A 26,081-nucleotide genomic window follows, 5' to 3' on the forward strand; every position below is an offset into this window, starting at 1 on the left:
ATAGGCCCTAAAAATGTCAAATTTATCCAATTAACAAAACAAATGAGAAAAACAATGGAAAAGATTGAAAAAAAGTATGAGTGCCTAATCTGTAACAGCTGTAAGTCAAAGGATATTATTTAAACCTGAAAAATCAAGTAACAGAAATGTAGTTATATTTATCAGAGCAAAGTTAATACTAAGAAAAACAGTATTATTGACTAAAGTCAGTGAAAGGTAAAAGAAGAAATAAAACCATACTTATTTATTATGGTTTATAACTGAGAACTAATCAAAACTAAAATACTTGAATAATCAAGTATTATTCAACATCTGATTGAAGAGAGAACTGAGTGACTAAGGAAAGGATTTACCAAGCAGAAGAAATAGCAAGCACAAAGGCCCTTAGATAACAGCATATTAGAGCTGCTCAAGAAACACCATGACTGGGGCAGTCAAAGGAGAGTAAGTGAAAGGGAGATGACAGAATATAAGCTCAAGAGGTATCCATGGCTAGATCATACAGAGTTCTATAGGCCAGGGAAGGACACATGTGACGGGTGGGCCTTACAACATATTAGAGTATACATAGAAAAAATACATGCTAAACTTAAAGGAAGTGACCTCAGTGACAGGATAAGGTATAGGGAGAAGTGATATTTCATTTTCTAATTTACGCTCTTCTATTATATTGGAACGTTTTACATTAAGCATGGGTTACTTTTGTAAGCAGAAAAAAATACTTGTGAAAAAGGATATTTGTCAGACATTTATCATTGTCATGCATTTACTGTACCAAATATGACCGTCACAGGCAGAAATCTCTGCTCTTTAAGAATTTTTTAGCCTACATCCTAAACTAGAGTTAAAAGGATTACTGAAATCATCCAAGCTCCAAGATCAATAAGCTAACAAAAAAAGACCATGGAGACTCCAAAATTTATACCACTTTTCTTATCCAGTTAAAAAGTGAAAAAAAGAGAATGAGTAGTACAAATTTGTATCTGCAGTACAGAAGCCACTAGAGCTACTGTCAGGTACCACTGACTCCTTCCATCACCGATCTAGAAGAAACTGGGAGAACAAGGATAATCCCTTGTGGTAGCTGGTCTTTAAACATGGCCCCCAATAAACCTCACCTGCCAGTATTTAAGCCCTTGTGTTCCCACAGTGAACATGGTCTTGCTCTGTTATTTGCTTTAAATGAAATAATGAAAATATGTTACTGTGCTTGTTCAAGACCTAAGACTTAAAAAAGGCAGAATGGCTTCTGGTTTTTTTCTGTTGGGACCTCTCGGCCGCAATGTCAGAAGTCCACTTCCCCTGTGGGAGAGACCACATGGAGGGGTAGTGTGGAGAAGAGGAGACTGCATGGTGAAAAAGACAAGAGGCCAAGCTGTCTCAGCATTCCAGCTGACCCCAGCCTTTTAAACATTCCTAGCAGGTACAAAGTCATGTTTAAGTGAGCTATCCTCTAGCTCAGTTGAGCACCTGGATGACTGCCACCCCCGCCATTATCAAAATTAGAAGAACCACCTAGTCAAGGCCAGTCAAAGCACAGAATTGTGAACTAGAATAAATGGTTGCCGGTATGTCACATCATAGATTTTGAGTGCTTTGTTAACACAGTAACAGATAATAAACTCTCCCTTTCATCAATTAGCCAGTCTATGCCTCTTTTCCTAAGCTTTTGCACAACAAATAACTGTCATTGCTTGACACTGGTAAAAACAAATATCTTGTGGGTTTCATAAAACAAATCCTATTCAAATTCTAAATCAGCATAAAATTAACAAAAAACCTTTTTATTCCCAACTAACAACATTTTTTTCCCCATTGCTTTTGCGGGGGGGGGGGGGGGGGGGGGGGGGAACATCAATTGGAGATCACACCCACACACTTTCAGTTTACTGGGCATTGTTCCAACCAACTTAGCAAACCAGCCAGGGCATAAATAAGCTTAAAATTTTTAATTAAAATAACAAATATATGTTAGTTGTAATGAATTAAAATACTTTTTCTTACTCTTATGATGAGATCCTTAGCTGTAAACTAATGTTTAAGTACAACCAGAGAAAACACATGAAAGAAAAACTGAGTGACATTACTTTTAACAAAATGCATTTATTACAAAAACATGGTACACATAAACTTGTAATATTTAACATGATTATAGTAAACACACATTCAGGAGAAAAATCAGAAGAACCACTTAAGTCATAAGAAGATTTCTGACATGTATAAAGCTGCATTATTTAGCAGAAACTGAAAAAAATGATCTTAAAGAATTTCTCCTCTTCAAGAGGTACTTAATATAGAAAATAGCCAGTTCTATCTCCAAAGAAGTTTAAATGAATTCAGACAACATATTTTTAAAAACACCTTAATTTTCTCCCATATTTCCTGGGGTTCATCTATATCACTATCAGAAATAAAAAAGCCCAACTTAATGGACTATCATGTGGTTCATGATTGCCTTTTTTATTTTTATGTTAACTACATTAAATATTACATAGCTGAATATCAACCTATACATTTATTAATTCTCTCATCCTTTAGGAAGTATTATTTAAATATCAATAGGTTGTTACACTAGTAACACCAATGGTATCAGGCACTTAACCCATGAAGATCATCTAATTGAAAGCCACACCACTGTGATTTTTTTACCTGTCCTTTAGCAATGAGATAAGCAACAATTGAGGTATGTCCAAACTGAGCAGCCAGATGAATACAGCTACATCCTTCTCCATCAATTAATGAAGGATCTGCACCATATTTCATTAGTTGTACAACCATAGATAAATGGCCTTGTCTAAAACATAAAAGAATAAACACTTAAGATATATAGTTATTTCAAATAGTACCCTCTGGAAAGGTTTTTTAAAAATAGAGTAATGGTGAAAGAGATAAAAATATTTTTTCAGTTGTTTTGTATCAGGCATATGTCAAGACACATTTAGGGTAAATGGTTCTTAATTCTATATTCTATTAATTTTATTCCAATATGATCTTAATAATTTCATAAGCTGGGCAACTTCTTTATTGTAAACATATATAGGCTGCAAAAGTATTACATTTACAAATCTAAAGTTTAACCCAATCATATAACTAACTAGATTTAATATAAGCATAATTAATTCCCGAAGGACATCTTGGACAATAAACTAATGACGGTAACACTGAGCAGCAATATATTAGTATAAAAATGATGTTAATATATTATAGGCATAAATAAGTTCTCCCATTCACTTTAGGATATCATTTTTTAAAAGTTGCTTAATTATGGACCAATAAAAAAACCAAAGGGGAAAATAATCGAAAAGCAAATTTAAACCTTGTGGCCCAATGTAATGGAGTTGAATTTAGGTCTCCTCCAAGCTGATCCACAATAGCACCTTTCGAAATGTAGTATCTGTAATACAAATTTTGAAATAATTCAGAAAGTTTCATTTTCAATTTTAAGAAATTATGTGAAAAATAAAGAAAATGTTTTCCATTTTAGATCTCATGCTAGTTTATGCCTTTGAGAATGTTTTGTGATAGTTTTAAAAAGTATATTTAGAATTTAATATCAAACACATCACTTTCTTTTGTTTTAGAAATAAAAAACTTTTTAAGTTACTAAGAAAAATAGCAGCACCAAATAACGATCATATAAAAAAGGCAAGCCCCCACCCCAAAAATCAAGCAGTCAGAGGACCACAAAGAAAGATTTTGTTCAGAGAGCAGCAGGTAAAATCTTGGAATTAGAAGAGCTGTAGAACATGCTAGACACTTAGTCTACCATGGGTAGAAGCTCAATTTTTTAAGCTTTACTTACCTCACAAGATTACTTTAGATTAAATCAAATAATATACATGAAAGAATTATATAAATTATAAAGTATAACAAAGGTTCTTTATGATACCTTGTTTGTTATGTCCTTAAAGCTATATTGCTTTAAAAAGAGAAAGCAACCTCATTGCTTACTATATTAATGTCATTAACACCTTCGTATTCTGTAAAATGAAGAGGACCTAGTGGTTTCTTATAATGCATGCTTTGGGAATAATCAATGCAATGACTCTTGGATACAAATGATTTCATGGCATTTTAATGTCAAGTGCTTGATGGTGTAGGTATATTACTGAGGCTCTTAAATTGTCCTAAATTTAATACAATCACTCTTTAATATATATATTTCTAAACATCTAATATACTTACGTGCTTGACTTTGAAATTTTCTACTTTATATAAATTATTAAATTGGTGCTTATAAAGCATTATGCAATGGAAAGCACAACTCTACTGTCATGTAAAATAGTTTCAAGTAACTTAAAATATTTCCACACTAAAATATTTCCAGTCAAAAATAGGAATTTTAAATTTTGTAAATTTTGAACAAAAATACAGAATGTTTGTAATCTAAACACAGACATGTAACTAAATTGTTTCTTAGGGTACTTGACAGACATTATATACCGCATTCTGCCATGTATACTATACTCCCATATGGAATGTGTACCCACATTTCTGGTCCAAACTTCCAAGAAAAAAATCTTTCATTTTAATGTTTAATTCAATTTTTAATTTATTTATATTCAGATACTTAGTTTTTGTATTATAAAGGGATTTTAGCATTTACTTTTTAACATTATGTATGGTACAAGAAATTTTATGTAACAAATAATTACAAAACACAAGAACAGATACTAGGTGTTTCAGGTACTGCCCATATATAATGTGCATCCTTATTTTCCCCTCAAAAATTTGGGCAAAAAATGTGTGCACTATACACGGCAAAATATGGTAAGAGATGAAAATTATATTCTGAGTCCAAAGAGAAGTACAGCTTAGCCAAAGAATAGCTTTAATAGAAATTATTTTCTGCAAAATTCCAACCGGAATTTTTTTTTTAAAAACTCATTTGATTACCTTCTTTATAGTCCAGTATCTGTTCCTGAGAGCTATTTTTACTCACATTTCAAATACTTGCTAGGGCTATGACAATCAGTGATATCCAACAGGGTTCTGAAAATATAACACCTTTTTTTCACAAGGATAGGGATATTTTTCCCCCATGCTGAAAAGAATCACTTCTATTACCTTTTCATTATAAACTCCTGGGAGAAAAGTACTGTATTTTCATGTTATTTTTTGTAGCTTTAAGATTCTAGTTCAAAACTACACTCCTGAGAAGACTGTACAATTCTTATTTTTAAAACTCAAGTTTCCCTGCAATACTAGAAGAAGGTTGTTATCAAGGAATGCGAATGCAGGTACTAATGATCTCCAGGTTTTGAGAAGGGACCATAAATGAACAAGAGATATCAAAGTATATGAAAGATGAAAAGCAAGGAACTAAAACTCAAATGTCTCCAGAGGGGAACAACTATGGGAAGCAAACCAGACATATGTTATAAACCCTAGAAAAGCTAAGGGGCTGAAGTCAATTGTTACCTCTGAAGAAGAATTAAGGAGCTGGACTATAAGTAGAAACATGGTTGAAAGCCAGTATATGTTGCTGTAAAATTGTTTTCTAACCTATACCCTCAATGAAAATGAGTACTTAACATCACAAACAGGCATTTCAGTGACCTGGAAGCAATCAAGCAGCTCAAAGTGCCAGAAAAGTATTCGGTATTTAACAATGCATTGCATACTATACTGTTAAATACTGTTAAATCTTAAAATGTGACTATTTGAATTTTTACTATTATTGTAGTAGTAATTCAAACTCTTCTTTTAAATTTCAGGTTCATTCGTAAGTCCCTAAACTTTATTATATGATGGTGACTTAGGCTTCAGCCTCAGGCTCACGTTGATTTTTAACACTCGACCATCAGACTTTGCCAAAAGATATGTTCAGTTTACCTTCACCTAGAACCTTCTACCTTCTGGAGAAGTGTGAAACTCCAGAAATGAAATCAGAGAACCATAAAACATTTTACTAAAAAATGTAGCAACTCAATGAAAGTTTACATGCTGCACAATAAGAACAAGCCATTTCCTTGTTCAGATCAGCTAGCAGCCAGACACGATGCCTAGGCCCTCCCTACAGATTAGAAGATTCTTCTCTTAGAGAAACTGAACAACTCCAGAGGAAAAACCGCCAGAAATGGAGATTTGGGAGGCTCCTGTTATAAACTCTCAAAGTCCCAGTTCTTCCAATCAGTTTTTTAATGCCTATTTTAAATATGGTTAAACAAGCCTAGATATAATTGAATAAAACTTCAAATATGGATGAAGACCAAAATAAAACAGAAAACCTAAAATAAACAGACAATAAACATACAAAAAAACTTAAAAAAACAAGTTATAATTCATATTCTTTAAAAATAAAAGAATATACATGTAAGAACAAAACATTTTTTAAAAGAGGGGGTACACAGAGATCAAGAAAGAATGCTTGAAAATTTAAAATGTGTTAGATAAAATTAGAATTAAACAGAGGAATTAGAAGATAAATTAAGAAAATCTCTCCAAAGTACAACTGTTACATTGGGAGATAACAGCAGCTGGAATAAAGCTTAAAAAAAAAAAAGAATGAATATCTGGTTGGTTCCAGTATCTGAAAATAAGAGCTCCTGAAAGAAAAAACAAACAAACAAACAAAAAGAAAGTGAAAACAAGGCACTCTTGAGGGCGCAATGCAAGAATACTTTCCTAAACTAACGAGACAAGTTTCCAGGCTACAAGTGGCAAATTAATGGCCATAAACTAGATTTTTAAATAATAAATAAATAGAAACCTATCGATGCATGATAAACTTTCACAAAGTTGGAGATAAAGTAAAAACTTACATACTGCCGGAAGAATAAGCCACACACACACAGAGCATGTGTTCAGAAAATTATAAGCTCCATCTTTTTTAAATAAAGGCCATATTCTTTAATAAAGTCTTCATTTGTAATCAAACAAAATCAGAGACTACATGCATTATTAGCTGTTGTTAACGAAGACTCTTAAGGTAACAGTAGACTGCTAAAGAAGTTGAGCTCATCTTTTTCATTTTATTACATTAGCATAAAAGCTGAGAAGCAGTTGAAAGACTTTCAATAAAAAACATTAGGAATATAAACCTAATCCAGGCTGAAGATATCCTCCTTTCCAAATTACACTAACTTTATATCTTATCACCAAAGTGACCCAACTACTTTGCCTGTAGAAAGTTCCTTTAATATCCTGATGAAATCTATCAGAAGAAACACTTGTCCATGGGCCTCTTATGCCCCCATATGACTTGTTGGGTGTATTGAAAACGCAAGACCCTACCCTCTACTCACACAGGCCATCTCTCAGAGTTATGTTTGAATCAAGCAACCTTGAGAGATGAAGGTAACGTCTTCCCCTGGGACAAAAACCAGGCTTGCTTACCACTTACTATAAAAGCACTGAATTCTCAGAGCTGCAACACAAACCCAGTGTGTGCTGCACCCACGTGGGCCATAGCAAGCTAATCTCACAGGACCCAAAGAGCAAGAGAGTCCTATGCGAATATTATGTTCATGCTATCTGCTATGCTATGGATAATCAAGACCTCTGTCTTTACCTGAATCATGTATCTTCTGCCAGCATCCATGAAATAGCAAGATGTTGTAGCTTTTAAGTAGGGTGTAATTCCAGACACAGTAGTGAAAATTAATGTTGAGGTTATGAATACCAGTTGTTACTCACCCTATGTTTGTTTTAGGAAAGTAGCTTGCTATACTATGTACTGTTAAGAAATTAAGTTTACCCACCTGAAAATATAATGTATACAAACACTGTGATTTTTAACTTACTCTATAGTAAACTGACTTTATTTTGTAACTTCACTAATCCACCAATGGTTTTTAAGTCATGCAGCATCGAGACTTTTTGTCTGTATTTTTCACTTTAAACTTTCTTATATATTTTTAAATACACAAGACAAACGTGACTTTTTAATCAATAAAATGAGATCAAATATATCTCAACTATAATACTTGAAGCAAGAAAATTGTAACAAAGTAATACATTAAAATTCTGAGGAAACTACTTTTAATCTAGAAGTCTATGCTCAAATAACCAATAAGGTGTGAAGGCAGAAGATATTGTAACTTCAAAACATTTACCTCCCAAGCACTCTCCTCAGCAAGCTATCAGAAAACATGCTTTACAAAAACCAGGAAGCAAACCAAAAGAGAAAAATCCGAGATCCAGGAAACTGAGACCAAAACTGGAGCAAAGGCATTTCCCACAGTGATGTCAAAGGAAAGTTGTGAGACAATTCTTACATACTAGCTCTAAAGAGCTGTCTGGGTTGGAGCAGAGGGTGGATAAATCCAGGAAGAACTATAAAATTATCTGCTATTGTTTGCACAGAGAGGGGTTTTATAGCTCTAAGAGTATGGTAAGAACTAGTTACAATGTATAGAATATTAAACAAAAAATAAAGTAACTGTAAAAATCAGAATTCTACAGGAAAGAACAAACAATCATTGAACACTTCTGGGGTTAGGAGTGAGAATTTACATACTAACAACAGTTTAAACTTTGCATAGTGATTTAACTGAAATTCCAACAGAGGATGGAGCAAAAAGTATTAGTGGTGAGGTGATCTGGAACATCTGGTATCTCCAAGTAGAAAGTCAAAATATAGTAACTGATAAACTAAAAAATAGCAGCTTAAAAGTTGGCAATATTTGTTAAAATACAATATTCATCTTTCTAACTTACTCCTAAGATATTTACAGATAGGTAGGAACATCAGCATAATGATATGTGAACAAGCACAGCATTGTCTATAATAGTAAAAAAACGGAATCAATCTATAGGGAAACCATTAAATGAATTATATCCATATAATTGAATATTATACAGCTTTTTAAAAAGAATAATACAACTCTATTTGTAGTCATCTGGAAAATCTCGAAGATATATAAATTAATTAAAAAGCAAAATAGTGTTTGCTATATTTCTGTAAAAAATAATGCTCTAGATAAAAATAGCAACACAGATATATAAGAGTAAATACTGAAAGAAACAGCTAAAGTTGCTGAAGTTACTGAAAAAAAGTTGTTTTGGGGTACAGGAGTCAAAGAATGGGGAGGGCTGCTGTTTCCCATTGTAAACCTTTAAGTATTACTTGATTTTTCAAATCATTTATGTATTATATTGATTAAAACACATTAATTGAAAAACTACAAAGGATGTGGGAGTCTGGATCATCTGAGCCAACCTCCCATTAAAGAAAGCTGAAAAAGCTCAGTGAAATATAAGAGACATTTCCTAAAAAGCATAGCCTGAGAAAAGTAAAAGCATACACCAGGCCAAGATTCAGGAAAGGGTTAAAACCTAGAGGGACGAAAAAACCACTCACGAGCTGCCCTAGAGACAAGGGTGGGGTCCAAAAAGCTGCACTGCAGTAGTACTTAAGAACTAGAAGTAAAACTGGCTCCAGAGTGGTCTTCAGCCACCTGAGTGATCCAGAAAATATAAAGCCTTAAAATTAAGTTACATTTGGGCCTAGTAGAAACAAATGGAAGTATCATTATTTTAGACCTCAACGTCTTCAACGAATAATGTTTCAGACACAATGTCTAATGCATATTCAAAGAAAGATAATGAGGCACACAAAGGAGCAACATAACAAATGCAAGCCCACATGGGTCCAGATGTTACACATTCTCAGACACAGACTATAAAACAACTATATTTACTATGCCTAAGAATATAGAACAAGACTAAAAATTTTAGGAACAAATAATTTAACTAATACATGTTAAAAAAACAAACTTTCTAGAACTAAAAAAAAAAAAAAGAAACCCAATGATAAATTCAATAGCAGATTATACATTAACAGAGAACAAATAAACTACATCATATGTTTAACTGGAGTTCCAGAAGGAGAGAAAATAAAAAAGGGGGCTTGAGTAATAGAACTATGACTGAGATTTTTCCAGAACCAAAGAAAACATTAACCTACAGAATCAAGAAATCCTTGCAATCTCATTCAGAGTAAATAAAAAGAAATTCACACCTAGATACACCATCATGAAACTGCAGAAAACCAGGAACAAAATCTTAAAGCAGCCAGGGGGGCAAAAAAAAAAAAAAAAAAAAAGCCTTCAAAAGCATAAAGCATAAAGCACTAATACTTAAGAATGATTTCTCAAAAGACAGAGAAACCAGAAAACCATGGAATAATATTTTCTAAATAAATAAAGCCAACAAAAGCCAACCTAGACTTCTATACCATGTGAAAATTTCCTTTACTAATGAAGATTAAATAAAAACAGAGAGAAAGTTACAGACACATGAAGGAAAAAATTAATAAAAATATGCTCACTGGAAGAAAGTGACTCATGGAGTTCAATGCTTTCAGTATTACTTGCTTAATCTTCAGGACTGTAACAGCAAACAAATTCTTTTACCTGACATTAATATACTACTTGCCTATAGACTTTGTGTGCTATACTTAATTACACATTTGCAAGCAGTTCATTTCAGATTTATGTATTTATCGGAAGATCTTATGTCCAATTATAAGACCAATAAACCAGATTTACTAGAAAAGATTTTTATCATCTGACTCTTGCTTATTTAACTACCTGATTTTAACTAAATCAGCAGATTAACAGTAATAAAAATCTTTTTATACTTAGTATGTATTCATCACCTAGCAAGTATGAACAGTTAAATCAGATTATTATTACCTACTATCTTTTTAACCCGTCTTTCCTTCTGTAGCTTTTCCCCATAGAATTCCCATTTAGACTGTGAGCTGCAAGTTGGACTGCTGGAGTTAGCGTCCTGACTCCAAAATGTATTGGCTACATGTCAGTAGCATGTTTAACCTCTTTATGCTCCAGTCGCCACATCAGTAGGACTGCAATGATTGTTATTTTCCATTTAAGGTTATTTCAGGAATTGAAATTAAAGAAAATATACATGGAAAAGCACTCAGCACAGTACCTGGAACATAATCGTTCAATACATGTTAAAAACAAATTTTTCAGGAAAAAAGGTACATGGAATTTACATTTTAAAAGCTATGATTTTTTAGAAATTACTAATTTTTATAACAATTTCTAATAATTGTATAATAATAACTAATTACTTAAAAATACAGAAAACACATACTTGACTAAATCTATTCTATTATTGATGGCAGCCCAATGGAGGAGTGTAACATTTTCTTTGTCTGGTTGCCGCACATCGTAACCTGCTTCCACCAATTCTCGGCAACGTTCATATATTCCATATCTTGAAAAAAAAGAGAGAGATTATTATTACTATTTGACAAGAAATTTAAAGCTAAAAAATAACACTTTCAGAAGAAAACAATGCTCCATTTTGATAACTGAAAATTAAAATGAACTTTTCAACATAAAATGTTACTTTTAACATATCAATGTTCCAACAGTTTTTATTAATCCATTTTATAGTTTTGTGCTATCTATAAGAATGCAATTATCTCATTAGGTAGAAGAGAAAAGGCTATCAGAAATTAAACATCTATCTGTTACTTGTTTTTATTTGTATCACTACTTATCTTATTCCACAAAACATTTGAGGCAGCTTATAAAAGTATATACAATTATGTTAAAAAATATTAAAGATCCCTGGCCTGTGTGGCTCAGTTGGTCGGGCACCATCTTTCAAACAGAAAGGTTGCCAGTTTGAGTCCTAGTCACAGTCAGGGTCCACATGAGAGGAAAATGATCAATGTTTTTCTCACATTTTCTCTAAGGAGAAAAGGAAAGAAACATATCTCCCTTCTCTCTCAATTAAAAACATTTTAAAAAAATATTAGACATAAAAAGTAGTAACAAAGAGCATACCAATGATTTATAAAGAACATCAAGAAAAAAGGATGTTTTACAAATTTAGCTTTGATATGTATAAAGGCAAATTTTAAAAGGATGTGTGGGGTGTGGGGGAGTGTCTTGTGAGTCAAGCCAATGAAACACAGGAAAAGTCTACTGGGAGAGTTCTAGGAAAGATGTTCATATTTAGTAAAGAACAAGGCACATACAAAGAGTTTGATCCTTTCCCACCTTTCTGCTTTTGGTCATTGTGAGGCACCATGAATATTTTTAAACTTTTTATTATGAAAATTGTCAAGCATAAGAAAAAGTAGACACAATGATACAATAAACCAAGAATCCATCACCAAGCCTCAAGAACCATCAACTTTATCCTAAACAAAATACTTCGTCCTTGGAAATATGGGCACAAAAACAAATTTAAATGAACTTTGACTATCAGAGTGGTGTCCGAAATGGAGAAAGCACACCACAGGGTGAGGTTAGAAGAGGAGTGGCACATTAATGGGACATTCCAAACAAATGTTAAAATTTCTACCTATACTCACATCTTAGCTAATACAGAAATTAAGCTTTACTAATATTTAGTGCATCCTTCACATTGCTGCTCTCAATGGCTCTGTATTGCATGTGTATACACACTCATGTGCACGAAGTAATCAACCTAAGGGAAGAGCAAGAGTCTCACAAATCACAGGAGATGACAGCGGTACATTCTTCAGTTCCTTCTTCTTTTTCTTTCTTTTTTTTTAAAAATATTTTTATTTATTTATTTTTTTGAGAGAAGGGAAGGGAAGGAGAGAGGGAGAGAAATATCAATGTATGGTTGCCTCTTATGCATCCCCTGCTGGGAACTGGCCTGCAACCCAGGCATGTGCCCTGACTGGGAATCGAACCGCGATACTCTGGTTCACAGGCCCGCGCTCAATCCACTGAGCTATGCCAGCCAGGGCCCTTCTTCTTTTTCAAAACATTGTTTACATATGCCCAGTTAAGTGAACCAGGCATATTACCTTCAAAAGCAAAATCTACCTCACACTTTGAATGAGATAAGTAACCAGGAAAATGTTTTTAACCATTCAAAGAATCACTGGTTATTTTTTTTTAAAAGTTAAAAGTGAGTATGCATTTTCCCTTTAACAAAAAAGAGAAGTGCTTCAAATTGTTGGCTTTTAGTGGTGGGGGGTTGGGGGTGCACCACTGGGGAATAGTAAGGGCAAACAACTGTGAGTGGTATGCTATCAACCATACTTTTTTTTTAAAGATTTTATTTATTTTTAGAGAGATTGAAAGGACAGGTGAAAGAGAGGGAGAGAAATATCAATGTATGGTTACCTCTCCTGTGCCCCCTACTGGGAACCTGGCTTGCAACCCAGGCATGTGCCCTAGAGTGGGAATCAAACTGGAGACTGTTTGGTTCACAGGCCAGCACTCAATCCACTGTGGCTCAACCATACATTCTTAACTGCAAGTAGTATGCTGTCAACCATATATTCTTAAGGTTAAAAAAATCATTAAAACAAAATATCTAAATAAAATCAACTTAGGATCAGATTTCCCTATTACTTTAACATAAAATAGTAAACCATCTAAAATAATAACAAGGAAGCACATTTAATTATACCACTTTCACTGTAAGATTAATGAAAGATAATAAAGTACATCTTTAATGTATACATAAAATATATATACCAATTTTCCTCCGAATTGATCTACAGATGCAAAGAAATTCTAATTTAAATCCTAAATGAATTATCTCATGAAATTCCCAAGTAGAACCCTAAAATTCATTTGTGAGAATAAAAGGCCAAGAATAGCTGAGACACTTCTGAAGACTAAGAAATGATTTACCAATGTGGTACTAAACAAGATGAAACAAATGTAATAAAGGAGTATTTAGAGCAGGACCAGAGAATGGGATCAGCTTCATGGTGGAAAAAGACGTCCATCATTTTGTCCCCCCTCCCACAATAATTCTGCATCTATCCACAGACAAAAGTACCTCTGTGGAGCTGGGAGATTCAGCACCGTATGCCAAGGGAGCTGGCAGAAGATTCACTCACCCATATACTGGACCATAGGGACAGAGACCTCAGTCCTAGCTGTGGCTCCTGCAATGGTCCATGAGCTAGCTGGCTCTAGCCCCTCTCCACTGTGGTCTGAGAACTCTGGAAAACACTATCTTAAACAATCACTATGAGAGGGACTTTGTGGATGGCCAGGTTTCCAGAAAAGTTTCAGAAAAAAAATAAATATAAGTTTGAACACACTAGAGAAGAGTACTGAATTGTGAGCTACATGACTGGGAGGCAGGGGGTAGGAAAAGCTGGGAGAGCTGCTGATAGGACTCTGGGAAGGTATTAAAGGGACATGGATCCCACCAAGGTCATAATAGATCCATCAAAAATACATAAAGAACTTTCACAAATTATAAAAAGACAAAAGAACTCAAAATGGGTAAATAATTTAAAATTTTTACATAAATATATTCAACAGCATCTGTAACTAGAGAAAGGACCATCAAAACAGAGAAAACTATTTCATAACTATCAAATGAACAATTATTAAGTATGACAAAACTAGAATTTAGCTAGATTGTACTGAAAGAGAAACGTTATTCTTACAGTGGAAGTATAAACTGACACAGCCACTTTAGAAACCAATTTGGCAATAACTGCTAGTGTTGAAAAAGAGCATTCTGAAGAAGTCAGAAATTCCACTTGAGTTGTCTTTTTCAGGAAAACTCTTGTTTACATGCAAGGGAAAGAGGTGGAAGGGCGTTCGCTGACTAAATATTTGTAATAATGAAAAAGTAGAAGCAATTTTAAGTGTCCCTTCAAAAGGAGTGACAGAATACAGTAGTCCCCCCTTATCCCTGGAAGCTACATTCCCAGATCCCTAGCAGATACCTGGAACTGCGAAAAGTACTCAACCTTATAGATACTGTGATTTTTCCTATAAATATGAATCCACGATAAAGTTTAATTTATAAATTAGACATAGTAAAAGATTAATAACAGTAAGTAATAAGTAAAAACTGCAAAGCCTTTAGCGCATGGCCATGGCCACTGCTGCCCCCTGCCCTACAGTCGCAGCCACGTCTGCTAGCTGTGTCACCTCGGCCTCGGGACCAGCTGTGTGATCAGACCATAATCTTCAATGAGGAAACACATTTCTCAGTTCTGGAGCATTCTTGGTCACACATTTACGGAGTTTCTGAAGGACAGTGGCAATTACTGCCATGCACAGCATGACTTCTACACAGATAAGTGAACTGTAGAAATCATTACCAAGGGCTTCCACCAAGAAGCTCCCATAAGAGTTGTTAACCTGGACACAGAAGCATTGAATTGAAATCTACAGAGCATTTTACAAGAGTTCTGACCTGAATGGGTAAACATCAGGCACTTCCTTTCTACTGCCTCAGTATTACTGGATTGAAGAACTGCTGCTGCTTCTTAGAAGGTTCATTTCATTTCCCATTACTCCCAACTTCATACTCAAAGCACTGAGAATTTCAAGTGCAGTATATCAAAGCAGACTCAGCTTCTGTGTATCCTTTCTATATACAACTTAAAAATTCTTCCATAATAACCTCATTGAGTGTTTTTTAACTAAATTAACATGGCTTGAATGAACCTCAGCTCCTGTGGAAATCACATACAAGAACTATTACACACAATCCAACCGATGCAACCCTAAGCAAATATATAGAGGAACTTAAGAAGTATGGCGTTACCACAATAGTTAAAGTATGTGAAGCAACTTATGACACTACTCTTGTGGAAAAAGGCGGCATCCATGTTCTTGACTGGCCTTTTGATAATGGAGCACTAACACACATAACCAGATTGCTGATGACTGGTTAGGTCTGGTAAAATAAGTTTCATGAACAACCTGGTTGTTGTATTGCTGTTCATTGTGTTGCAGGCCCTGGGAGAGCTCCCGTGCTTGCTGCCCGAGCAATAACTGAAGGTGGAATGAAATATGAAGACACGGTACATTTCATAAGACAAAAGTGGTGTGGAGCTTTCAACAGAAAGCAACTTTTGTATTTGGAGAAGTAACATCCTAAAATGTGGCTGTGCTTCAAAGACTCCAATGGTCAAAGAAACAACTTGCATTCAATAAAATGGGTGCTTGATGCCAACGTCTTGGAAGTGGAACCTGAAACAGAACCTAATCTGCCATACACATTAGCCAATATACTGGCATGATGAAAAAATCCATAGGAGTATTAAAATCAGTTTTACCAGGCCACAAGCCTGGAAGGCTTTACCATTGCAAGCTTGGAAGAATTGCAATCTCAGTGTCTGGGTTATGATCAACCTATTTTGACACTTAGCAAAAGATTCTTACTGTTCAGCTTTAAAATGTGCTTATTGGTACCAACTGACTTTTCCTGAAATCATGCAGTATTGAGTTATATCTTTACATCAATTCCCAGGCCAGACCCTTACCAATATATATGAGATTTAGAAAGATTAGGTGCCAAAATGTCCAGCACAATGCTTATAGAACTAAAATCCTAGGAACTGTGAACACTCTGGACCTTATGTGGTTTACCCCTTCAGTCATTTCAAATGTAGAAAGTAGAACTTATGGTTATTTGCCTGCTCACTTTATGTTTACATCTCCCACATTCATACAAATATAAATCAGGCTTGTCCAACTTTTTGATTTTTACACCAAGTCTTAGTGATTATTTAATAACTTTCTATTAATCTCACTTTGTGCTGTTATGGAAAGTCTCCATTTTGAAAATCTACATTGTACAGAAGTACATGTCTTTAATGGCTCCAGATGAAAAGCCTGACAGTTAATTTTAATGTTTGCACTTGGGGTGAAAGTGCAAGGGACAACCTGAGAAGAGAATGGAAAGGGGCTATTAAGTATTTTTAGTAAAATGTTACCTGTCTTGTGTGGAAGAGGTAGAATATGTTTTTTTGTAAATGTTTTTAAAGGTAGAGATGCTTAGTTGTAGTTAAAACAATTCTTAATCATAAAAATTCTGAAATTCTTATATTTGTTTTCATACATTCTGAGGGTGTTTACCAACTTCTTTTTTTTATCAAATAACTTTGAATTTTATTGTTGTTTAAGTACAGTTTTCTGCCTCCCCCCACCCTTCCCCACCAACCCAGCCATCCCTACCTCCCTCCCTGCTTCCACCCCACTTTTGTTTTTGTCCATGTGTCCTTCATACTTGTTCCTATAAACCCTTCACCCTTTCCCCCCCATTATCTCCTCCCCTCTCCCCTCTGGTTACTGTCAGTTTGTTCTTAATTTCAATGTCTCTGGTTATATTTTGCTTGCTTGTCTGTTTTATTGATTAGGTTCCACTTAGTTTCCACTTGTTTTGTTCATCAGGTTCTGTATGAGGTGAGATCATATGGTATTTGTCTTTCACCGCCTGGCTTATTTCACTCAGCATAATGCTCCCCAGTTCAGTCCATGCTATAGCAATACCAACTTTTTTTTTTGAAGTGTGATTTTTTTTCCCTTCTCACCCTCTCTTACAAAAAAAAAAAAAAGTGGGTCGTCCAATGAATTGAGCAGACACCTAATATTTTTTATGCCCTTTGAACTGTGTAACTTAATACTTAGGTATTTGATGCTTTCTTTTATTACGTAATTGATAACAGTGATGTGTATTAATGCTAGTGAAAGCATATGTATATACCACCTGGGAATGTGCAGTTATAGTTTTGTTGAAGAAATAATTTGTCACTATTCACCAGCTTGTAAAAAATCTGGTGCAAGAGCTTAAACATCTAAATAAATATAAAAAATAAAAATTAAAAATAATTACAATATAAGGTGATAAAAGTTATATGAATGTCGTCTCTCTCTTATGCTCTCAAAGTATCTTATTGTACTCACCCTTTTTGTGATGAAATGATAAAATAATTTAAGTCAAAAACTTTTATTTTTACTTAAAGGAAGTACTTTAAGGCTTTGTTTTGGCGTATCTCAATTGCCAGCCTCCCCACTCTTGTGCTTTGGGGCTATCATTAAGTAAAGTAATGGTCACTAGAAAAAAGCCCTGCAATACCTCCACACTGGATCTGATAATCAAGATGGCAACAAAGAGACTAACAGGTTAGGTGGCTTACACTGCACATATATGCTGGACAAAGGAAGGATTCATGTCTGAGATGGCCTGGAATGAGACAGTGCAAGATTACATCACAATGCTCATAAGACCATACGATTTAAACTTATAAACTATTTATTTCTGGAATTTTCCATTTTAATATTTCTGGACCATGGATGACTGTGGGTAACTGAAACCACAGCAAAGCCAGGGGTAAGGGGAACTACTGTATTACAAAGCAGTGAAACAAAATAAACTGTCTTTATTAACAATGATAAATTGCAAAAGCCATATAGTTTTTTTAATAAAAGTAAGCTGCAAAATATGTAGTGTAGAATACAACTTATATAAAGTTTAAGCATACAATCGCATATTTTGTTTATAGATATTTGTAGAAATGTACATAAATGTTCCAAGAGAGGTTCTCTTGGGGGAAATAGGGCAAAGAACACATTCAGCAACCTGTAGCAATCACAGCAAAATGTTAACAGCTGTTTAATCTGACAGTTACTCTATTCTGTAGGACTGAAATGTTTCCAAATTTAAATAAATGTTTTCAAAAGCAGAAATTATAGACAGCAAACTTAGATACTTTTCAATACACAGGATAGTTAGAAGAGTATGTGATGGATAAACAAAGGTCGTTGTTTTTTTCTTATAAGATGCTGGATTATAGCTCTGGCTGGTGTGGATCAGTGGATTGGGCACAGGTCTGCAAACCAAAGGGTCGTGGGTTCAATTCCGAGTCAGAGCACATGCCTGGGCTGCAGGCCAGGTCTCCAGTGGGGGCCACAGGAAAGGCAACCACACACTGATGTTTCTCTCTCTCTCTTTCTCCCTCCCTTCCCCTGTCTATAAATAAATAAATAGATAACAAAAGCAGCAAAGTCTCAAAAGGAAAAATGAATGTAGAGCAGTATAGTTTGTTTATTAAATACAACTGGCACAATGTGCTTTGATTTTTGATACATAATATGCAAAAAGTAGGGTAACGCCAGCAGACTAAGGATCTCTGAAAGTTTTCTTGTCTACAAAAGTAATGAAAAATCTGGCAAAAATTGTCAAAGTCAACCTTTTCAGAACTCTGGCAATTAACAAAAGGCTTTCAGCAATGCAAGAAACATTTAGTCAAGAAAAAACTGAATTTCATGAAGAACAGAGAAACTGGTAGCATTTTAATATGTCACAGTCTCATTTTCCGCTGCCCAGCAGCCTTCAAAAATAAGTTTGCTATACCTCGTACTGGTACTGGTACTGAAGTGAGCAGAGTAAATAGAAATTGAGTTCTTTCAAAGCCTCATTCCCTATGAGGAGTAATTATTTGACCTGTCTGGTTATTGTTCTCTAGAAGTCTACTTAAGAGGCTCACCTATTAGATATAACTCAAACTCATTAAAAGCTTCTCCCTGGGGTTGTATGACAAATGTTTTAACATCGCAATTACTTGAGAGAATGTGTAACAGTTGGGGCAAACAACAGACAAATCAAAAGGCTTAAAAGTAAAACCTAAGGAACGAGCTATCCATAGGGGCTTTAAAAAGCCTGGACATATTCTTGGGAATCTGGAATGTCATGCACATGCACATAGTTATGTGCACATACTCAACAAAGACTTGCGATGGCCCTAAGTCCTCACCTCTGATCAACATCAAGGTTCTGTGCAAGCAGGAACTCAAAGCTAAGTCAGGGTTGTCAGCTGCCTGGCTGAGTGCTCAGTGTCCCCACATGCACAAAGAATCTGTCAATGAACATCAAGACTTGTTGCTTCTAAGGATTTAAGAAGTCTGTCCAATCATTAGCTGACTACTAACTAACCAAGTAGAGACTTCAGTGACCACAAAGGCAAAATGACAGACTTTACAGAACAGTTTAGACATGTTACAAGTAACAAACCCTGGAAGAACCTGATATTCAGAACTGCCACATTACATTATTTGACTAGTCCAGTTATCAACAAAAAAAATTACAAGACCTCCAAAGAAATAAGAAAGTATAACTCATATGTGTGTGTTTGCTTGGGGGAAGGGTGCAGACACAAGTAATAGAAACTGTCCCTGAAGAATCCCAGTCACTGGACTTACTGGACAAAGATTTTAAATCAGCTACTTTAAATCTGTACAAAAAAACTAAAGGAAATCATGTCTATATAATCAAAGTATGAAAACAATATCTTGCCAAGTATAGAATATCAATAATGACGAGGAAAGACATGTGTTTATATTTCACTTATAGATATCAAAGTGTCAAAGAAGAAAACAACTACAACAGAAACTTACTGTGTAGCTTTGACTATGTCCCATGTGCTGTAATCATCAATATGAGTTTTCCGTCCAAGAGGTTCACCATATCCATGGTTATAATGGCTTTGGGGTTTGATTTCCTATTAGAGAGAAAACCACATAGAGGCAAGAAGTAAAAAAAAGGTACAGAAAACATTTCAATATTTCTCTGCTGGTTTTATACTCTTTGAAGAATGCTCATTATTTAAATGGTTAAGTTTTACTTTTTCTGAGGTCCGTACTCTTTAGAGAAAAACCATGTTCAAATAAATCTACCCTTGGTCCACACTCTCAAAACAGAAAACACGCAAGACTAGAAATCAGTGCCAAATTAGTAACTGAAATTCATCTTCAGTTCCATACAACACTCTCAACCCTTCACCAAATTAACTCTCATTCTCTCAGACCAAGTCTCCTATTATTCTAGCATTATCCCCAGATCTAACACCTTACTTGAAAAAAAAAAAAAAAGGATACAATAAATGTATCCCTTTATTACATGCCAAATAAACTCTAACACCCTAAAGATAAAAACCCAGGGATATTATTTTTCTATTATTCTCAGATACTACCTTTTCTTATACTCATTCATGCAGAGGACTTGTTATGTATGCATTTACCATATCAGGTGCATAAAGAACAATGGGACAACCCTAATAAAATGTAAATCCACTTGAATAGTTCTAAATATGTCAACACCCTTAAAGAAACTTTTTATATAAAAATTCAACTAAACACTAGTTTCACAGAAAATTACATTCATTCAAAGTTTCTATGCTGTGTCCAATTTCCTATTTAAAATACAAAATGTGCTATGCATAGTCACCTTCCTCAATATAATGTAACACTGAGATAGTTTTGTTTTTTATTTACAAACAGAAAAACTGAACATATTCAGCTCTAATATCAGCCATTCAAATTTATGATTCTGATATCTCTCTCTCATGCTCTCTCACACACACACACAAATGTAAATATAAATAAAAGAATAAGGCATAACAAGAAATCTGTGAAAAATGAAATCCTTAGAAGAATTCATGCTCTCCTGGCCACTGATATTTAATAATCCAAATTGAATGGCATTTTATTGGAGGAAAAAGGCTATTATCTTTAAATTACTCTAGCCATTTGATTAGTTTGGAAAATTCCAATATTAATTTGTTTGAGCCATAAACTGAGAAAACTATCAAATTGAATATTTTCAAGGAGTAGGAGTTAAAAAATTTCACAAAACAAATTCTGCTTACTACAGAACTTTTCAACATATTAGTTCATTATGAAATTCCTATAAGTCAATATTAAAATACACAGTAATAATAATAAATACATACTAGCAGTTTTAAGCAAAGCTCATAATACACATAATGCATATAGTTTATTAAGTGATTTTTTTTGAGAGACTCTTGGCTCAGATTCCATTAAAACACAACTTGCCAAGTTTGAACATGGGCAAGTACAGTTAGTGTTCTGGGTATGTGCCACGTTCTGAATAATCAATGAAGCAAACCAGTACATAAAATTTAACCATTTAATATTTTTAAATCTTTTCTATTTAATTTTTGCACTGAATTACAGTTCTTAACTTCTCTGTGCTCTATATTCAGTGGGGTGAGGTCAAGAAAGGCACTTCTTAGACCAGTCACACTTCCTTCTTTCTAAATTTTCTTTTCCAATTTTTATTCTCTCCTACCACTAGGAAAATAATTTTTTAAACTTTTGATCCTGACTTCTGTAGGGCAAAAAGACACCTAAAGGAAAACACAAACTGGTAATAATTCACAAGCAAAATGGAATACTGCTGTATACCTGACAAAACATGTATCGAAGAGCTTACTATAATAAAGCACTCCCTGCTGTACTGGCACTCCAGGCCAGGATAAGTGTGAGGCCAGTGCAGAGTTTAAGAGGGTGCCAAAAAAACTCAGTAATAAGGATTTTAATATTTTAGTGAATGATATTTTAAATATCAAAACACAATGGGAAAAATAACCCAAACGCCAGTATTTTAAATACAGACTGCATTAGTACTGCTGGTTTTTCTATTTGTATCAGCTTCCACTGTAGTTGAGAAGCTGACAAACATACACCAAACATATATCAACATGGTCTCTTGCCCTCAAGGACTTTATAATCCAGAGCAGAAGGACAAAGTAAGAAATGTAAGTCAAATATAAGACATAAGAAATTCCCTATAGTAAGTTAAAATGTAAATGAAGACAACAGAAGTTCTCAAAAACTTTTAAAAACTATTTTAATTTGAAAATCTGTTTAGCGCAAATTGCTATTCTTTTTTACTAATGACAGACAATACACTGCTTTACAGGCTTATAACAAATACTCATAAAACAAAAAGTAAATTTCTAAGGCTTACTATTATTTTTTTCATGATCTTTAATGTCATTTTTATCCCCAGAGATCTAGTCTCGGTTTCTGTACAATCCATTTTGTCTTACTAATATTGCCAAAGATGATCTTCCAAATGTACTATAAATCACAATTCTACCCCACCTGTAAGGTTTTTTATTTGTTTTTACTTTTTAGTAAAAGAAATCTTATTTTTTTAAATGGCTTTAAATATATCCCTAGAGTAATTCTAGAGAGGTAGGGTTATTCTCATAAAAAGCAGAAGAAATGGTGTTTAAGCAAATTTCCAACCTGTTTTATTACAAAAAAAAAAACCAAAACAAAAAAATTACAATTCAGAACTTAAATTTATTTTTCTCACTTTTAAACAGACTGTAAACTGGTTTGTCTCTAGAATCAGTATGCCGTCAATGTGGCAAATGCCAACACTGTTTATTAATATAACCACCATCACTAGGCTTAGAAATAACAACTGTAGTTTTTAAACCTTAGACACAAAATAAAAAACCACTGTGTTCATGTAAATAAGTATATCTTATAAATGTATAGGCAATATTAATTTTTTAAAATTACAAATTTGCTATTATATCAGATACAATGAAACACTCAAATATTTAATGGCACTTGGAAATTCTATCACTTTTTCTTGATTTTAATGGGAACCAAGAAGTAATTTAATTGATAGCTCTCATATCAGATTTCTTTTAAAAACAAAACAAAATATGATTCAGCTGCTCTTTAAAAATTAAAAAAATAAATAAATTAAAAAGTCCTCCAAGATTTGAAGTCCTCCAAGATTTCTTCTAAGGCTAACATACAATGATTTTACATAATTCCAGGGTATGGAAATTACGACCACTAAGGAAGTTCCTTCAAGTACCTAGTTGACAGTCATGGTACTTGTTGAAGAGAACTGGAAGGAGAAAAAGCACCTCCAAAATCTGCTGCTGAAGTAGTAGACACAAATAAGAAGAACTGGGATAAGCTCAGCTACTATACACTACTGCTAAGATAAATCAACATATTAGAACTCAAATTCTGTGTAAGTGCTGGCTTGTATGTCAAGATGAAAGATACTATAATACACTTGATTCACATGCCCAGGCAGAATTACAAAACCAGTCAACCCATTACCAAGTGTCTGTGTAAAATCTGGTTAGCTTTTTAAACATGCTATACCTATTAAATCTTTAGTTTATATTCATATACATATATAGGGTCTGGCAGAAGGCCACTGAGTGTGGTTGATAGGGTACATGAATGTCTCACACAAGACGGTCAGCAATTTGAACATTTCACCTAAAATGTCATATGGTTTGCTTGAGTGTGACATTGTTATGTTACAAAATTACATGCTTATGATTTTAGAACAAAAGATTTGGTATAGATTACTAGTTCATAAAAAAGGGGTACTATTTGTGCCAGACCATGTATAAAAAGGGTGGTGGTATTGACCAAAGAATCCTCTATTGGCCCAGTGCTTCTAGGTTGACTACCAACCAAATACTGATGTCTTGCAAGTCAAAAAAGGTTCTCCTAGCATGGGTTCTATAGTATAGTATGTCTGAAAACAAACATATAAGGTAAGTTCAGGAATATTCAGAAAGAAGAGTAAGGGAAGAGACCAGTAACTATAATACATTAAAAAGCAAACTAATGTAAAAATAAAGGCATTGGTTATAAACAGTCAGAGCAAGGAAACAGAGCTTGAAGAATGAGAATTAAAATCAAGAGGAAAAGATATTCAATAAATGGCATAAAAGGGACAACTGGCTTTTTGGGATTTGGGATTTTTAAAAAATGCATCAGGCTCCAATAAAAGGGTGATACACTCAATGGAAAGATACCAATAAATACACCCAAGGCTATAGTTTCTTTTATGGCAGATGATATGCGCCTGAAAATAACAGGGCCAGAGCAAAATTTAGGGCGGCATGCTCCCGGGTGAAGACTTCCCAGGTCAGCGATGCCCGCCATGAGAACACACAGATGCCTATTACCATTCCCTGGTGGGAGAAACACGCACACCTTACTCTTCTTGGGGAGTCTTTGTGGCCCGCCCCCCTAAAATCTCTGAAGTATTCTGGAGACTCTGGCCATATGCTTTGTGTTCATCAGATCTAAGTAACTTGCTCAAAATGGCTCCAGGACTTTTCCTAAATAGTTATTTCAAGACAAATTAAATTGAAGATCCGTTTCCAGGCTTCCTGGAGATGGGACTATCCCTTGGTAGGACCAGACCTCAGTCTGCCTAAGGGCTCTTCCTACAGATTCCCCCCTTACTCCTTAGATCAAATAACTTCCAACTAGACCAAAGACTTAAATATAAGAATACTGGCAAGAAAAGTCCTAATGGAAAAAAAAAACAAAAACCCTGAGAAAAGCATAACAACACATTTGAAAAAATGGGTGAAGACTATGTAGACAATTCAAAGAAAAAAATACAATGGCAAGTATAATCAGATGCCATAATTCTAAATTAATTAAATGGATTGCCAAACTTAAAAAAAAGAGGGAGAGAAATAAATTCAATAAAACTGTAGGGCACATATGTGTTACCTGCCTGTCTGTTTTTGGTGCACAGCCCATATACAAAGGTGAATTAGCAAACCATTCGGCCTTAACCATATGCTTATGACTTGTACTGTGTAAATGTCTGTTGTCAGGAAGCATTCTAAAAGGCTGGAGTCTGATTCAAGGAGCTAAATGTACTTAATTATATAATTCTGCTGCTAAAATCTAATTCCATTAAATGTATAAAACAAAATTAGAATACTCCATAGGGATGCTCGCAAAAAGAAAATAGAAAAGGAAAAAAAGTCTCTGTGTGTACCCGATGCTTTTCTAAGCCCTAACAAATCAATGGGCCAAATGTGAGGCCTTCTTAACACCTGAGGAAGTAATGAACTAAATTCTAGGGATACCATAAGGATTTAAAAAAATATATTGATTATCATGAAAAAGGCAACATAAGCATAAAACATATAACCAAGTGAATAATGAATAACAAGGAAAACCTGTAGCCACACAACTCTAAAAAACCTGTGTGTAATTAGTAGTGCCAGCAGGTGGCACTACACTCAAAACAGACTCCTTTACTAAGCCATTTGATGTACTTTCTTTAAGGGAAGATTGGACAAAACTTACATGGTTATATAATGAAAAGATTTCAGTTTTTTTCCAGTAAGCAACTGGTCTCTTACAAAATATGTGTTCTTCTGTGGTCCCTGATCCCTGGCTAATGGTACCTGAGTGTTCCTTCTAATAACCAGAGCCCAACTTGAGGCGGTTTCTCTTTATGGTGTAGTATCACCCATCAATACCTCAATCCAAACCATCAAATTAATATTAGCTGTTTCCAGCAAAATTTAGGCCCAGAAAATGTTCATCACCTTCTATCTTCTTCAAAAACTTGTTTTCACTTCATTTCTTTCTAGCATTAATCCATATGTATACATATGTTTGTAACAATATGCATAAATTTGGCACTTTTTTCTTTCCACAGACATTTGATCAACAAAAGCCTATATATGTATTTTTTCCTCTATCGCTTTAAAAATAAACTTTTAGGATACTTTAAGATTTACA

The 26,081-nt window shown here is 34.3% G+C and overlaps 1 protein-coding gene and 1 pseudogene across 2 annotated transcripts in view; one reads left to right on the top strand and one right to left on the bottom strand.

Moving 5' to 3' along the window:
- ZDHHC17 (zinc finger DHHC-type palmitoyltransferase 17) overlaps positions 1-26,081 on the bottom strand; it is a 98,457-nt gene that overhangs the window by 46,400 nt on the left and 25,976 nt on the right. Inside the window, exons 2-5 of one of the 2 annotated variants that reach the window (XM_053658770.1) lie at positions 20,127-20,230; positions 11,068-11,190; positions 3,317-3,394; positions 2,650-2,794 (exon numbers count right to left, since the gene is read on the bottom strand). In XM_053658770.1, coding sequence (XP_053514745.1) covers positions 2,650-2,794; positions 3,317-3,394; positions 11,068-11,190; positions 20,127-20,230 — 450 coding nt within the window. The remainder of the gene's footprint in view (positions 1-2,649; positions 2,795-3,316; positions 3,395-11,067; positions 11,191-20,126; positions 20,231-26,081) is intronic. The other variant, XM_053658769.1, reaches the window with a different exon arrangement.
- Positions 15,143-15,884, top strand: LOC119039975 (protein tyrosine phosphatase type IVA 1-like; annotated as a pseudogene).

This window comes from Artibeus jamaicensis, unplaced genomic scaffold (assembly GCF_021234435.1).
Source record: "Artibeus jamaicensis isolate MK-2021 breed Jamaican fruit bat unplaced genomic scaffold, CSHL_Jam_final scaffold_584, whole genome shotgun sequence".
Lineage (NCBI taxonomy): Eukaryota > Metazoa > Chordata > Mammalia > Chiroptera > Phyllostomidae > Artibeus > Artibeus jamaicensis.